This window comes from Phascolarctos cinereus, unplaced genomic scaffold, assembly GCF_003287225.1.
Source record: "Phascolarctos cinereus isolate Bilbo 61053 unplaced genomic scaffold, phaCin_HiC Scaffold_2;HRSCAF=192, whole genome shotgun sequence".
NCBI classification, from domain to species: Eukaryota; Metazoa; Chordata; class Mammalia; order Diprotodontia; family Phascolarctidae; genus Phascolarctos; species Phascolarctos cinereus.
The window spans coordinates 304,267,346-304,284,144 of NW_027555625.1; the positions used below are offsets into that span (position 1 = coordinate 304,267,346).

At 37.3% G+C, this 16,799-nt stretch overlaps 1 protein-coding gene across 16 annotated transcripts in view; it reads right to left on the reverse strand.

The window, feature by feature from the left end:
• Positions 1-16,799, reverse strand: part of CNTRL (centriolin) — a 105,027-nt gene that overhangs the window by 41,535 nt on the left and 46,693 nt on the right. For 13 of the 16 annotated variants that reach the window (XR_013484776.1, XM_078150156.1, XM_020990565.2 and 10 more), the window contains 9 exons: positions 16,567-16,774; positions 15,431-15,610; positions 14,446-14,625; positions 12,241-12,357; positions 11,269-11,413; positions 10,070-10,221; positions 8,721-8,901; positions 6,712-7,025; positions 664-863 (listed from right to left, as the gene is read on the reverse strand). Coding sequence is in view for 15 of the 16 variants with exons in the window: in XM_078150156.1 (XP_078006282.1) it covers positions 664-863; positions 6,712-7,025; positions 8,721-8,901; positions 10,070-10,221; positions 11,269-11,413; positions 12,241-12,357; positions 14,446-14,625; positions 15,431-15,610; positions 16,567-16,774 (1,677 nt within the window). In the remaining variant the exon portion in view is untranslated. Of the gene's footprint in view, positions 1-663; positions 864-6,711; positions 7,026-8,720; positions 8,902-10,069; positions 10,222-11,268; positions 11,414-12,240; positions 12,358-14,445; positions 14,626-15,430; positions 15,611-16,566; positions 16,775-16,799 lie in introns of those variants that run through there. The other 3 variants (XM_078150157.1, XM_078150164.1, XM_078150165.1) reach the window with 3 other exon arrangements.

Consider the following 16,799-nt stretch of genomic DNA (forward strand, 5'->3'; position numbering starts at 1 on the left):
AAACCTATAATGATCTGAATTTAAAATGACATTACAAAAATGCATTTCCCCTTAATTAGATAAAACAATTTCTACTCATCATAGCACTAATAGCTGAAATGTATATAGCACTTTATACAAACTCCTACCAAACTCAACAAATATCTTTTATGATGCCATATTGTGGCATGGAGGCTACTCAATGGAGTAGAAATTCTGGCAGGAGATTCTACCAGGCAGAAAAAGCTTTGAGAATGAGTCTGGCAATGGTTATCTGAAGACTAATATGTCTAACTGGGAAGAGCATTAATTCCAGAAGGTTGGTTACCAGGTAATTAATTTTTTTAGTCACAGCAACTCATGAAAAGTCATCTATTGAGGTACAAGGGCACTGTGATTTAAGTCAGTAAAGGAAGTACCCACAATGATGAAATCATGGACACCTGAAGCATAAATATGATACACATTATCTACTTTGAAACTCATAACCATTCTGGGAAGCAAGTAGAGCAGGGACTATTATTATTATTTTTTTTATTTCATAGATGAGGAATCTAAGCCTCAAAAAAGGGAAGGATGCACTGTTACAGTTTGTATGGGGCAGAGCCAGGATTTGGACCTAGGTCATCTGGGAAGATCAGTGCTCTTCCAGTTCATGCTGCCTCTCTAAATGCACGCTCTTACTTTCGTTTGCAGTGCTTCTGGAGGTTCCTATGTATTTCTGCCATTTCTTCTTCTAAGTCTTTCCTCTCATGCAAAAGTTCTTCAATATTTTGATGAAGTTTTTCCATTTCTCTCTTAGCCTGCTGCCTTGCTGCCTTGTCTTCCCGTCTCTTAATTTTGACATGGTGTACAATGTCTTCCAGCCTAGAAATCTCATTCTCCTAAACAAAGAAAAATGCAACACTTGAACAAATTTTTAAAAAAAGCGTTTTTCCTCCTTTTAGTGCCAGTGTTTTGTTTTGAACACGTCTACAAAGCAGAAAACCTATGTTCAGCCTATGATCAGTGCTTGTCAACACAAGCCTGTTTTTTCTTCCTTTCAAGAGATCTCATTTTAGTGATACTGCTTACCTACATTTGAGGGTGACCAATTTGCTGTCCTAAGCATAATCCAAGTAATCAGTTAATTCAATGCAATCGTTAAAAAAAAAATCACTCGAACCATCTGGTTGTTTCCTCTGGTATAGATGAGAAATGGTAGCTTATCTGAATTTTTTACTTTTTAATCAAAATGTAAATGTCAGAAAAGGCAGTGTGATATAATGGTTAGAGGGCCAGCCTTAGAATGATGAACACCTGGGTGCTAAGTACTGCCTGGACTCTTCCTGGTTATGTGACCCTGGACAAGTCATTTAACCTCTCAGTGCCCCAGGCTCCTCTCTATGACTGTAAATTGCAGTGCAGTTTACAGAGGGAATGATGAAATAAATCACGGGCTCAGATCAAGAAAGAAAAAAAATCACTGTCAAAAGGCATTAGAGATATATATGGCACATGGAGAATTATAGGATTCTATATGAAACTGTGTTAGAAACATAGGGGTGGTGCAGCTAGGTGGCACAGTAGATAGAGCACCGGCCCTGGAGTTAGGAGGACCCGAGTTCAAATCTGGTGTCAGACCAGACACTTGACACTTACTAGCTGTATGACCCTAGGCAAGTCACTTAATCCCAATTGCCTTGCAAAAAAAAAAAAAAAGAAAAAAAAGGAAAAGAAACATATGGGGCACACTTGTACAAAATATTTAAAGTATCTTTATAATTATAAAAAAAGTGGAAACAAATGTGTTATGTCCAATAATTGGGAAACAGTTTAATAAATGGTGACATATGAATATAATAGAATTATTACTCCACCATAAAAATGACAAATTTGAGGAATACAAAGAAAAACAAGAAGTTATACAAAGTGATGCAGAGCACAATAAGAAAAGTCAGGACACACAAACAGTATTTAAAAACAACAAAATTTAGGGAAGTATGTGGAAGAAAATGATCAGAAAGGGACATGGATACAAAGTTTTTTGTTATTATTTTGTTAAAGTTAATATACAAATTTCAAAGCAAACTATAAAGAATTTGAAATTGTGGTTTCATATATGTTTATTTGAATGCTTTTTGTTAATGATTATTAAGTTTAGATTTTCAGTCACTTTTATGTTTACCAAAAGAAAAAAATATATAGGACATTGAAAAATTACAGAATAATAGTAATGAGGACATAGTCTTCTATTTTTTCACCATTAGCATTCTTTTAAAATATATAAACAAATACTGGGATATTATCACATTAATAATTTCCTTTACCTTGGAATGGTAGCCACAGGGGAAAGGGATTCTCTGTCTGTTGCAATGTCGTGACGGATTCCCTCCTTGCTGTGCCCTGATGGGGGGCTCCTGTCTCACTTTGGCCTGGTAGGTGAATTTTCCCTTTCTCCTCATAACTCCTTAGCCAGAGACCTCCTTCCCATAGTATCTCAGGCAAGGATCTCAGACTCAGGATGCATCACAAGGTAAAAAATGACACTGTACTCCTTTGTTGCTGTGTGTCGGCAGGGAATATACTGTGATGATGGGGGTGGGGCCTTTTCAGATGGTGGCACAGCAATGAAGTCGAGAGGGAAGATGTTTCCAGCACCCCAAGTTCTAAGGCAGAACTCGGAACCCATGTTTTCATAGAAACAATGATGCAAGTGGTGGCTAGAATTACCAACGTGAAATTATGGGTCAAATTGACAAGAATGGGCTGGTCTGAGCACCTGACTACTGCATATAACTGTTTCCAGGGAAACACTTTCTGAGTTTCAAACAACTGACTTCTAAGTAAGCTTTCAGAACACAGTCCATTTAAAAGTTGGGTAAAGTGTAGCAGAAAGAGCATTGGATTTGGAATTACAGTATCTGCACTTTTGTCCCAACTTTGCTAGATCATACCTTGGGTAAATCATTAAACCTCCTCGGACTTTAGTAAAAGGGGAGAATTAGATAAAATGGTCTCTAAATTCCCTTTCTGCTCTAAACCCTCTGATTCCTATAATGCCTAAATTTAATTATAGGAAACTAGAAAAATATTGAGCATATGTCTTTTATCTCTTTGGCCTTAGTAAGGACAGGGTAAGAAATCCTGAAACTCTGTACTATGGCTGAACCCTATGAATAAAATATCAATATGAATAACCCTTGAAATTATCTACTATTTAGAAAGGACCTTAGAAATTATTTAGTTCAAGCCCCTCTTATTATTACAGAGGGGAAAAGCTGAGGTGCTGAGAGAAATGACTTGCCTAAGGTCAAACAAATTATGTATTAAAGTGGCAGGGCCAGGATTTCAATTCATGTCTTTTGATTACTAGTGCATTTGTTTTCGACTGCACTGCGAATCTTTTAAAATTAATTTTTAAAAATGCCTACAACCAATAGCACCAGGTAACAAGGCTGCTAAAGTAACTGTACTGCTTAAAAAGAGATAGCTTCAGATCAATTTTATTTTGACTTTTCTAATATAATTTGTTTTAAGTAAAAGATGTAATTTTTTCCCTGTCACTAAGTATTGAGGACAATGTTGTATTTAAGAGTCTTCACTCTAAGATGTCACATGACAGTTTTCATTTTTTCCTCTCCCTTTACCTTCTTGATCATAATTTCTGATAAAAAAATTTGAGTTTTGTTTCAACATTTTAATGAAATTCAATTATTCTTTCAGCACCTATTATGTAAAACATATTGTAATTTTGACGTAACTATGGATCTGCCTTTTTTTTATGAGGCAATTGGGGTTAAGTGACTTGCCCAGGGTCACACAGCTAGTAACTGTTAAGTGTCTGAGGCTGCATTTGAACTCCTGACTCCAGGGCCAGTGCTCTATCCACTGTGCCACCTAGCTGTCACCCCCTTTTTTTTATGAGATCGGCCTTTTAAAAACGTAGTCACACAACCATTCTACAGATCAGGATCACTAGAAGTATATACAAATTGGAGAAAATTATCGTTAAATATCACATTTCTTCTGTATTTAGGAATGAGGAAGAGAAACTAGATTACTGGTCTTCATTATCAATATTTTTGCTTTTTTGTTTCTTCAAGCTTCTCAGTTTTACTTAATTGACCATAACGGACCCTGATTTGAAAATATTTATTGTATATTTTGGATTTAACTCACCTAGACATATATGACCCAAATAAAAAAATTATGATATGAATAAAAGATTTAAGTAACTAAAGGAAAATTCAATGTTCGTGTATAGATTGATTCAATATAGTAAAAATAAAATTACTCCCTAAGTTAATTTATAGACTTAATGCAATACCAATAAAAATTCTAATGGTTTTCTTTATGGAACTGGGTAAAATCATAACGAAACTTAGGGAGAAAAGGAAAGAAACTAGAATGTCAAAGGTTAACTTATAAAAAAAGAAAAAACAGACAAATGCAAATTTCATTTTCTGGACTTTAAACATATATAAAAATTTTCAGTAAAACTCTCTGGTACTGGGGGGAAAAGAGAAAATTCACCCAAAAATTAATGTTTGATAAACCTGTAGCCAATAAAAAACTGGAGAAGGCATTAACTATTTAATAAACAGGAAAACTGGATAGCAATAGTGCAAAAATAGATTTGATATTTCATATGATATACTATAATAAATTCCAAACGGAATTAAACAAAAGAAAATAAACTATAATAAGACTGAAAAGGAAAGGAAATAATATTTTTCTCTCAATTGTATAGAAGAGATACATTTTAAGACAGTAAACATTAAGAAATTATAGGGGTTTTTGAGGATTGGGGGAGACATGGGCATGTTTGTAGGCAGCAGGGAAGCATTAGAAAGGGAAAGACTGAAAAGTAAGAGAGTATGGATGACAGAGGGAGCAATCTGCCAGAAAGATAGGATGGAATGGGATCACTTGTGCATGGAGAGGGGTTTGCCTTGGCAAGGAGAAAGGCCAACTCTACATGTGAGATAGGTGGGGAGGAGAAAGTGGAGGAAAATATCTTAGTGATGTGAGATGAGGAAGAGGAGACAAGAGGAAGCTCTTGGTGAATGGTCTCAAGTTTAGTATGAGGCAAGGTTTTCAGCTGATAGGGTGGGGGGTGAGAGTTCCATGAGAGGTTTGTTGAGGTATGAAAAAGGAGGAGGTGAAGGAGAGGAAACAATCAAGGATGACTTTAAGAGTCTGGGTGACTGGGGAGATGGTGATGTCTGCTTACTTATTATACATGTCAGTTCAGAAGGTTTTATGACAGGGAAAGGTAGAAAAATGAGTTGGAAGCCAGCAGATAACAGAAACAAGGATCTAAACAGAATGCTACCAATGAGTGGAGTGAAATTTAAAGAAAGAAAGGTCACTGGGATGTGGTGGAGGAAGAGTCTAAAAGTGACGATGGGGAGCAAAAAATATGCTGATTTTTCTTTTGGGTCTACTGTGTTGGAGGCACAAAAAAAGAGCAAAATTTCCTGGAAAGGGTGACCAAAGATGAAGTGTTTTGCATGGAGAATGTGAGAAAAAAGTTTATATCTGACCAAGTAGTGCAGTAGAAGATGAGAGAGAACAGTGACTAAGGAAGAGTCAGACCTAACTGAATAAGGGCAAAAATGAGGGAGCAGGAAGAAGGAAAGGAAGTTTTCACCCTAATAGGTGGCAATTCTGGAGAGATTTCCACAAGAGATGAAGAGATGACTTACAAGAGAGGAAATACAGATATTTCAAATAATCATTTGGAAAAATATTCTCCCTCACCCATCAGAATAATGCAAATTAAAACAATTTTGAGGTACCACTCAACATCCATCAAATTGGCAAAAGTAACTAAGAGTAGACAAAAATGGAGAAATAGGTACACTTATACACTGCCAACGGAGTTGCGTATTGGCAGAATCTTTTTGGAGGTCAATCTCTTAGCATACCAAGAATTTCAAATACCAATTTAAACCAATAATCCCATTATTGGAAATACATTCTAAAAATGTCATCAGTTAAAAAAAATAAAGATTGCTGCTAAATACATGTAACAATTATTTGAAATTGCAAAGAACCAAAAACAAGTATCCAACAGTAGGGGAAGAGGTGAAAAAACTACTGTATATCCATAACAGAATCCTACAGTACCATCAAAATTATAAATATAAGAATATAAAGAAATGACAAGACTTAATGAAGTAATGCTTAGTAAAGAAAGCAAAATCAGAAGGCTACACACTACTATGATTACATTTTTAAAAATGCATATGGAAATGAACACAGAGAAGGAAGAAGGATAAGGGGGAGTAATAAGCTGTTGTGGACATATACACAGGAATTAAAGTGTTACTGGCTGCAAATATATGTAACTGTCTATCTGGTTCTTTTGTTTAAAATTATGTGCATATTAAATTATTTAATAAAATATTTATATAAAATCTAAAATACAAACGGAAACTAATTACTTTACATTTTCTTTATCAAAATTGACTGATACCCAATTGTGCATCATATATTATTGGGTGCATTGAATAGTTATTTCTAGATCAATCTTTGCTTGTTCTCTACATCAGTTGAACATGTATATTTTGCAAAAGCAATATGCATAGCAAAGGAAAGGGATTTGCTGTGTGTGCTAGCCCTCGATAACATTTTTCCCCCCTTTTTCTTTCTGGAAGTCCTTGGTTGGCTTTGTAGAATTCCAAAGTTTTAAAGAACACAGCTTAAGAAAAGCTGGTAGGTACCGTATCAATCCTTTTGACTCACCAAGTTGTGATGTTCAGGTACATTGCAGTGAAGGACTCCCATGGGAATCAATGGGATAGAAAAGTGAGGAGGAGGAGGGCCATAAACAATGTGCGTTCCAGCAGGAGGGGGGCCATAGATAACTGTTCCAGGTTCAAATGGTCGGCCATTAGTTGGTACAGGAGGAGGAGGAGCATACAGCACAGTTCCCTGAGGGACAGGTGTGCCATCTGGAAACACAGTATAAATAACAGACCCAGGAGGAGGTACAAAGGAAGGGTCCACTTCACCATCCAGTTCACTTTCTTCCTTGCTATCCCCTCTATTTCCTTCACCTTTACAGAAAGAAACAGAATGAGATAACCAACATCATTGCATTTGTGTTCTCTAGTTTAAAAAGGTATGTCACAGAATCTTGAAGATGGAAGGGCCTTTAAAAGTCAATTTAGTACAATCCTCATTTGAGGTATAAATCCCTTTTCCAATATCTCGATGGGTGGTGACATAGCCTCTAACTGAAGGCCTAAAGGAAATTCACCATACCACACCATTAGGTACTGCAGTTAATCATCACTGGGGCACTGTTTAGGAATTCTTTCTCATACTGCACTAAAATTTGACTTCTTGTAACTCCCATCAATTGGTAGTAGTTCTAATGTTCTCTAGGGCCATATCTAATAAATCTAATCCCTTTCTCTCATGATTGCCCACCCTTCCAATAACTGAAGACTACAATAATGTCCCCTCTAAGTTTTCTATTCTTCAGATTAAACAACCAGAGTTCATTGAACATTCATGAAATGATTTCAGTATCCTTAACAATACTGATTACACTTCTTTAAATAAGCTTCCATTTGTCAATGATGCTTCTAAGGTGCTGAACATACAAGCGAACCCAGTACTTCATACATGGACTGAACAAGTAGGACAGTAAGACTATCATATTCCTTTTTCTGGAGGCTACATATCTATTAAGGCAATTAAGTATACCTCTTCAGCACCAAGACTGATATGATTACAATAAGAACAGGCATTTATAGAGTGTTTTCAGGTTAACTCAGCTGATCTTCAAAACAGTCCTGTAGGCAATAAAGTCAATGTGGTGTAGTCAGTGCACAGAGTGGTGGGCATGGAGTTGGGAAGATCTGAGGGCTGAAACCCTGTCTCAGATACTTATTAGCTAAGTGACCATGGGTCACTTAACCCCTTTCAACCTTAGTTTTCTTCTCTGTAAAAAATAATAGTGCTTGCCTCATAGAGTTGTTGTAATGATTGAATGAGAGTATATTTGTAAAGCCCTTTGCTAATTTTAAAGCACTATTTAAATATTAGCTACTACTATTCTCTTCATTTTATACATGAGGAAACTGAGCCTTGACAGAAGTTTAATGACTTCCCAGGGTTACCGCGACTGAAGGGATTTGAACCCAGGTCTTCCTGTCCAAATTCAGCACTCACAGTGAACACAGAAGCAAACATTCTTTTAAACAGATATTCAGAGATGGAAAAGATCACATAAAACGGAATGGCAACTAATCAGGTGAACGTTCTTTTTTCCTGGCATCCTTCCATTATAACATATGAGTCACCATATACCTTCCTTCATATATCTGCACATGAAGCACTCACAGTTTTAATACAATAAGAAATTAGCAATAATATTCAAGTTCCTCTAAAATATTCCTAATGTGGTCATGCAGCCTCAAACTGATTCCTAGTCCAAGATCTTTACAATCAACCCCACTATCTCTCAGACACTTTTTATAGTTTTGAAATAAAGTATCCTAATGATATACTTTTTAGTTTCCTCAACGGTAAAATGGGATAACAGCACCTACCTCACAGGGCTGTTGTGGAGATCAAAGGAGATAATATTTGTAAAGCACTTTAGCACAGCGCCTGGCACAGAGGAGGTACTTTCCTTTTTTTAAAAATTTACTTTAGCTGTTATTTCACTTCTACATTTTTGTTAAAGGGATGTAATTCTTTTTCTCAATGGTTAGAAATTGAACTTATGTGATTCAACTGACCTTTGTTCGAATAAATTTTATGCAGTCCACTTCTGACTGGAGAATAAATCCAACATCCTGATGCAACATCTTTTCTCTCAATTTGCTTGCCATGGCCACACTCCTTTCGAAGTGGGGTGAAGGATGCGTATTTTAAGCCAATACCAGAGTCTTTCGTACTCTGAGACCTGGGACTAGAAACCTAAAACATTTAACAGCATAACATTTATGTAAACCAAACACACTTCTTTTCACTAATTCTAGAAACCTGTCTAGAAAGTGCTGCTTTTGCATCATAAAAATACAATTCCAATGGTCACCAAAGGGAAAGAATTAGAAACTAATATACAGTACTGGTGTTTGACTAATGGGAACTAAGTATAAAATACAGTACTTTCAGGAATACTGTGGTTAATCTTAGCACCTCCTGACTTGAATGACCTAAATTATAGAATGTTACAGCTTGAAGAGACCTTAAAAATTGAATGTCAGAGAGGTGAGAGAGATCTTAGAATATGGAACACAAGAGTGTTTCAACTTGAAGAGATCTCAGAGATCACATAATTCCATTCAATACAAAAAGTATTTGAAAATCCCAAGGCACTGGGGAAAAAAAGGCAAAATGAAAAACAGTTCTTGCCCTCAAGGAGCTTATACACTAAACTGAAGAGGTCCAATCTCCTATTTTATGGAAGGAGGAAATAAGGCTCATTGAAGGGAAGTGATTTACCCAAGATCACACAACTAGTCTGCAGCTATTATATCATTACTCAAAAACATTGACTGCAATATATCAAAAAATTCAGTGGTTAAGTTTTAGTTGGAATATCCTATGAAAATGAATTGGGTAATATTTGAAAAAAACCTCCCCCCCAAGCATTACATATTTCTTGAATCTGCATGGTACAGTAGGAAAAAAAAAACCCAAACCCCAAAATAAATACAAACTAGACATGAAATCAAAATACTTGAGTCCAAGTCCCTTTAGCTTTGTGATTATGGGTAAGTCACTTTACTTCTCTGGGTTCCAGTGAAACACAGCTATGAAATCTACATCTATGAAAAGGGAAGAACACAATAACTATACTATTTTATAAGAAAAGCCTTTTGTTAAAATGTTAATAAACTTTATTTTCAGTCTTAATAAAAATAAACTTCCTTGGGAAGTTTCCATTTATTTTCCACAGACATTTAAAATATTAAGACCCTATATTTATATTTTTGCATAGAAACTTCTGGTCTTTTATCTGAGGGTTATTCTCTGATTTACCACCATATTTAGGAAAAGGACATATACTCTGTCACACTTTCTCACAGAACTGTCATGGTTCACCCCCTCATTGTGCCCCATTGCCCAAAAGATTTCATACTTTTGATGATGATGATGATGATGGCATAAAGTACCAATATCCTCGTCTCTTAAAAGGATCTGCTATGCTGCTAATGTAATCATTCTGATGAGAAAGGGTACGTCGGAGCTCTGTGATTTCATCCAACAGACTTTCTATTTCTCCTCTGCTGTCTGTAAAGGAATTGTGACACTCTCAGAAGTGGGAGTAAAACCATGGTGCTCATTTCTTCAAAACATCTGCAAAGTACTAGTCCATGAGAGGCAATGAAGCTTAGCAATATTTTAAAGCTGATTTTAGATCGGGACTTCTTATAACTGGTGACATTTAGGTCTTATAGAAGTCAGTTTTGGGGTACAAATACTTATATCAGTGCTTTATGTCAGGACCAATGTGTTATTATTTTATTGAACTTTCTCAGTCGAATTACTATTCAATATCTTCATAGCTGGGTGCAGCTAGGTGGCACAGTAGAGCGTCAGGCCTGGAGTCAGGAAAACCTGAGTTCAAATACAGCCTCACACACTTACTAACTGTGTGACCCTGGTTAAGTCTCCTAACCCTCTTTGCTTCAGTTTCTTCATTTGTAAAATGAGCTGGAGAAGGAAATGGCAAGCCACTCCAGTATACCTGCCAAGAAAACTCCACAAGGGATCATGAAGAGTCAGACACAACCGAAAATAAGTAAACAACAATAAAACAATTTTTATAGCTATACTTTAAGGATCTGTGATGTAATCAGCCTAAGTATTCCCTTTCCATCAAGAGGTCACAACGCCTCCACATCTTAATTGAGTGTGTGTTGCTATAGCTGAATAAATTAATCTTTTCTTTGGTTGCTAGCCCCTGGTGATAAGCCTCTTTGTTTTCTACCAGGGCAGCACTTAGATGACAGACACATATTCCATCACCAGTTCCATATTAGAAATCTTTCCAGCTTCACAGGACCTGTCTGAGCTTATATCCTGAGAGTAAAGCCTTTAAGAAACTCAGGGTCACCTTCATGTTATTAGGAGGCATCAGAAAAAGACTTTAGCAGAAGCTCTACACCTAAGGATAATATTAACTAAATTTATGTTTAATAACTATTGAAAGAATTTTCTAAAGAAGGTAAAAGTAGTCAAACAATTTAATTTTAGAAGAGATCTATATGAAAAGGAATAACAGAAATAAATCACTTGTATGTAAATGGGGGGAGGAGTCAAACTAAAACATTTTACCAGTGCCAGTCTGATCAAGTAAACTCCACAGCCTTTCAATTTCTGTTTTCTGTCTTTTCATTATATCATTTAATTGATCAATTTCTAGCATTTGGGAATTTGATCCAAAGGCACCTGTGTCTGCTTTCTCCATTTCAGTTTGAAACTGTTGAGACAAAAATAACCAGAGTTCCAATTAAATTTCTCTCCAAAGTAATTACTTTTACCAAGTGATTCTTATTACAGAAATCTTCACTATCTAGCAGGATCCAGGAGAGAGGATACTGGACCAGTCTATGACTCCTAGGTTCCTCACTTCCTGGTTGCATTTCCCGAGCCTAGCTTATCTGGACCCCATAGTAATAGCACTTTATAAACATAAAACCCTACAGAAATATGAGCTATGCTTTTTAGAGTAGATAGCTGTTTGTGCCCACATATCATACAGCTTTATATGAAGCTGCACAACAAAATCCCTTGAGTTGTCTATCATAATAACTTAATTTCATGATTTCATAGGGTATGTTAATTAAAAACCCTGCCAAGAAAAGGCTGCAGGATGCATGCACTTTTCCATTTTGATATCTTTGTTCATATTTTTTCCCTAACCTGGAAAGCTGTTTCTCTCCATTTTTATTCAATGAACTTTCTTACCCATTCTTCAAGGCCCAGCTCAAAAGCTACTTCCTTCAGGAAGCTTTCCCTAAGTCCTCCTTCCTACCCCACCCCAATAGTAGGATCATTCCTTCCTTAAAACAGCAAATAAAACTTTGCCCCTCTCTTATAATATTATTATATTCTATTTGGAACATATTGATGTTTATGTCCTATATCCTCCCCTCAATGGAGTCTTTGAGGGCAGGAATCATGTTTAGTCAATCTTCCTCTAGACCCAGTGCCTGGATAGTGTCTTGTGTGTTATAGACACTAAATAAATACTGCACAGAGCAGGTGCTGAATAAATGAACGAACAAATGAGTGAGAGGCACTTACTTGCTTTTCCTTCTGCCTCAGAAGGTTCTGCAGCAGCTCAATCTCTGCCTCGGCTCGGGTCAAGTCCCGGACTGCCTGGGCTGCCTGCCGGCTGAAGTGCTCAGCTTCCTGGAGCCTCTAAAGTGACATGGAAGGTTCAGAAACAATAAGCACAAACTCTTCTTTCCCTTCTTCATTCCCATTGGTCTTCACACACTCACCCTCCCATGAGCCTGCTTTTGTATGGTTTCCAATACCAGAAGGCCTCTCCACATCTTCAGATCTCACTCGCCTTGGATGCCCTCACTCAGGTCTTGCCTCTTTCATGAAGTCTCCGTGGGGTAATTTTGTGCTTCTGAGCTCTCTCTCCCTTTGGTGAGCTGCTAATAGTGTGTACGGTCTATAATAGATCATCTAGCACATAATAAAGGGGCCCTTCAAAGAATGATAAGACCTAGAAGGGGCCTTGGAAATAATCTCATCCCACTCATGTACATGTTCCATCATGCACTGCTGGCATATAGCAGCCTTCCTGTAAGGTCTTGCTCAGGTGCCACTGCCTGGCTCCCCCAGCAGAAAGTGACCTCTACTTGGTCACTTCACACTTCACATTTGAATCACCTGTCTACACCACACTGGCCTACCTCTCCCTTTAGGAGCAGAGGCTGTGTCACTTTTCATCTTTGTATGCTCTGCATCTGGAACTTTGCCTTACACAGCTTAATATTCTTTTTTTTTTTTTACTTGAAACATTAGTCTTTGCTCTCCAATGATGGTATTTTGTAAATTCTGCAAGAGTTTATCTTACATTTCTCCTCTCTATATAGTCTAGGCTCCACTAAAACTGTACTATTCAACATTCCCCAGATATTTCCTACCCTGCTCTTTACCTCCTTGCTTCTATTCATGTTATTCCCTCCTCCTCCATCTCTACTTGTTGAAATCCTACCCATTCTTCAAAAATAATAATAAAAAAACCAACTATAATAATCATTAACATCAATATAGTACTTTAAGGTTTACAAAAGTACTTCACTTATAACAATCTAGTGAGGTGGGTAGTGAAACCATTACTAACTTTGTTTTACAGATGAGAAAATTGAGGCTCATGGAGGTTAAGTGACTTGCCTATGGTCACCCAGCCAGTAAGTGAAAGAGCCAGAATGCCCTGTCTTCCAAGTCTACTATCCTTTCCACTCGAATGTCTTTTTCTCCAGGAAATATCCTACTAACCAAAAATGAGATTTCCTCCCTCAGAACTTACACAGTACTTTGTACCCCTCTTATACACTAATACACAAATGACTACAATCACAACTGCTAGGGACAGGTATCTCAGGAAAAGTCTGGTGTACAATGTGGCCCCTGAGTGGGAGGGAGGGGTCCAGAAAATAAGATCTCTGAGAAAGGCTGGAATGTTGTGTATGGAAAAGCTAGTATATTAGCTTGGTTGGAACAGAAAGTATGTGAAGGAGAAGAATATGAAATAAAATCAGAGAAACATATTAGGCAGGATTGTAGAGGGCTTTAAACATCAGGCTGAGAATTCTGTAGTTTATCTTATGGGCAATAGGGAACCACTAAAACTTTCTAAGTAGGAAAGTGAAATGGTCACTGTTTCAGGAATACTAATTTGACAGCTGTATATGAAGAGAGGGGAGAAATAAGAAGGAGGGAGACCAAGGAGGAGGCTACTGTAACAGAGGAGGAGAGAGAGAGGTAGATGACAACCTGAACTAAGAGGTAGCTGTGTGACTGCAGAGCATGGGATGGAGAGAAGAGATGTTGTGGAGGCAGAATAAACAGCAAATGCTCAATTGTTTGTTGAACTGGACTGAGCATATGGATAGTGTCTTAATCGAGCACCTAACCTGGCACATGGCACGTGTTTAACATTCAATGAGTTGGACAGAAGTGAGAGTGAGGACTATGTTTTATACTTCAGTCCTCCACAGTGTCTATCATAAAGTGGCAGACATATGTGGTAGGTATTCATACTATTTTTATAAGAAAAGTATTGAGATGTTGCCTTTACCTATTAGTCTCCAGAATGTTGGAAAGGAAAAAAGAGACCCTACTTACAGCTAGAAATCTGCTGACAATAGTTTGTTGACAATCTAAGAAAATTCTAGAGAAACAGGTAAGCGACAGAAGCTCCCACATGCCCAAATGATGTTAGCATCTTTAGAAATTAACTCAGTGATATTTATCTACACACAAAATCACCTCAGCATGATCCTGGTTAATCCTGAGGATGGTCCCATGGAGAGACTTCAGCTGGTCCTTAGCAATGCAGAGGTCCGCAGTTGCTTGCTTATCAGAAGCAGCCACAGCCTTCTTTAGCTCTTTCAGTTCTCTGTCCAAACCAAGGAACTGCTTCTGGGACCTGGCCTCTTCTAGCTTTTTCTAGGGAAAAAACAAAAACAAAACAAAACAAAACATAAATATAAAACCAAAAGCGATGAATTACTACACAGAAAAAGATTTAAGAGGAGTAAAGAAAGACATCCTATCACAAAAAAACGTTGTGCAAGATACAGGAAAAGACAACCAAATCTGAGGTCAGAGGGGTTGGGCTGGGATTCTCATATGTTCTGCTACATACTACCTGTATGTGACATGACATTCAGATCTCTGGACTCCAATTTCTTCAACTCTACAATGAAGGGCTAAGGTGACCTCTAAAGTCTTATGATCCTAAATGATTAAACTGTTCATTTCTCCTACACTGAAAATTATGCTACACCTATAAATGAGAGATCTGGAATGAAAGTGGTGATCGTCATCAGTTTTAACATCAATATTTTAGGGATCATGACTTTTATCAACAACAATTGTTAACATTTCTATAAGAACTTTGATGTGTCCCAACAATTTTTCTTACAACAATCCTCTAATGGAAATAGTATGAGTAATAACATCTCTGTCTTTCAGATGAAGAAACAGGGGAACATAAAAGTTGGATGACTTGAACAAACAGATGCCCAGATAGTGCTTTGTTAAAATGTACAGCACGACCAGAAATGGAAGCCATCGCTGTTATGTTCACTCCTCATGGTAACACAAAAGTAGTAGAAACAAAAGATTCTGAATTTAGGTCCAAAGCTTCCCCCCCACCCCCCATTTTATCATACTGCCTGCCTCTCAATTATAAGAACTGGAAGTCAGAAAATATTTTTAAAGATTGGTACTCTGTTTCCTTCTCCCCCACCTTATTCTCTAACTCTTCTAGCTGTGTAAGAATCCTTTCCTTCTCCTCATCAGCTTCCTGAAGTTGAAGATCTGTGAAGCCTTGAATTTCCTCCATACTCTTTAGATTTTCTTGCAAATAATGAATTTCATTCTCTAGTTGTTGAATTTTGGCCTCAAGCTGCCTTTTATCAGACTGAATCTGCAAAAGAAGCAAGTTTCAACTATGGTCTTCAAGAAAGTTATTAAAGAATATCGTCAACAAACTTTCGGGGAAGTTACATTTCCATTATCAAATGGCAATACTGAAATTTTATGCAAAAGAACTGTGCAAGAAGACAAACGATGGCTTAATTTTGAAAGCTTTCCAGGCCACATTTCTTTGTGTCATCAATATATCATCATGAAAAGAGTTATATCCTTGTACCATTACACTTGAGACTTGATACATAAATATAAGAGTGATAAGAACACTCTTCCCTGGATACCAAAGCAAAGAGAATACAACATGAAAAAAGGAATTTTTCTTTTTTTAATTAGAAAAGATCATGGAACATAGTAAAACACAGAACATTAGAACTAGAAGGAAACTACAGCTCAAAGAAACCTTATAAGAGATACTCTCCGAACATAAAACATCAGCACCAAAAGATACCTCAGCACATAGAACGTTAGAATGTAGGCCACTGACTATTAGATTCACAAGGAGCCTTAGACATCATGTAATTTAACTCTTTCATTTTGCAAGGGAGGAAACTCAGGCCCAGACAGGAGACGAGATAGATGGCTAGTAAGGAGCAGAATGAGGAATAGAACCTGGTTACTGAATATCCTTTTTTTGGCTAGGCAGTGGGGTTAAGTGACTTGCCCAGGGTCACACAGCTAGTAAGTGTTATGTGTCTGATGCTGGATTTGAACTCAGATCCTCCCGAATCCAGGGCCAGTGCTCTATCTACTGCATCACCTAGCTGCCCCTGAATATCCATTTTTCAAAAGCCATATTCCACAGAGGATTTCAATCACACCCAGCTAGTTTTATTCTTTGTAACCAAGAATTGCTTCCATCATAAGGGAAACATAGTAAGCTACTGAGAGAAAAGCAATCCTCTGCCCCTGCAGCTGGATCACTGTCATTTAGTTCTTGAGCTTCTTTCTTACTCTTGCATCTGCTGCTTCTTCACAGGCTTTCCTGTACTCCTCTTGTTCCTCTAGCAGTTTCTCCTTTTGAAATGCCATTTCTTCCTGCAGTTTCTTCTCTCTATCTAGTACTGCCTCTTTTTCCTTCTGCGCACGTGCAAAGGTTTCATCGAGCCACTTCTGTAAATCTGCAAGACTTTTCCCTAGAACATCTGAAGGACTAAGGCACCTGGTAGAGAAAAAAGACACGCACA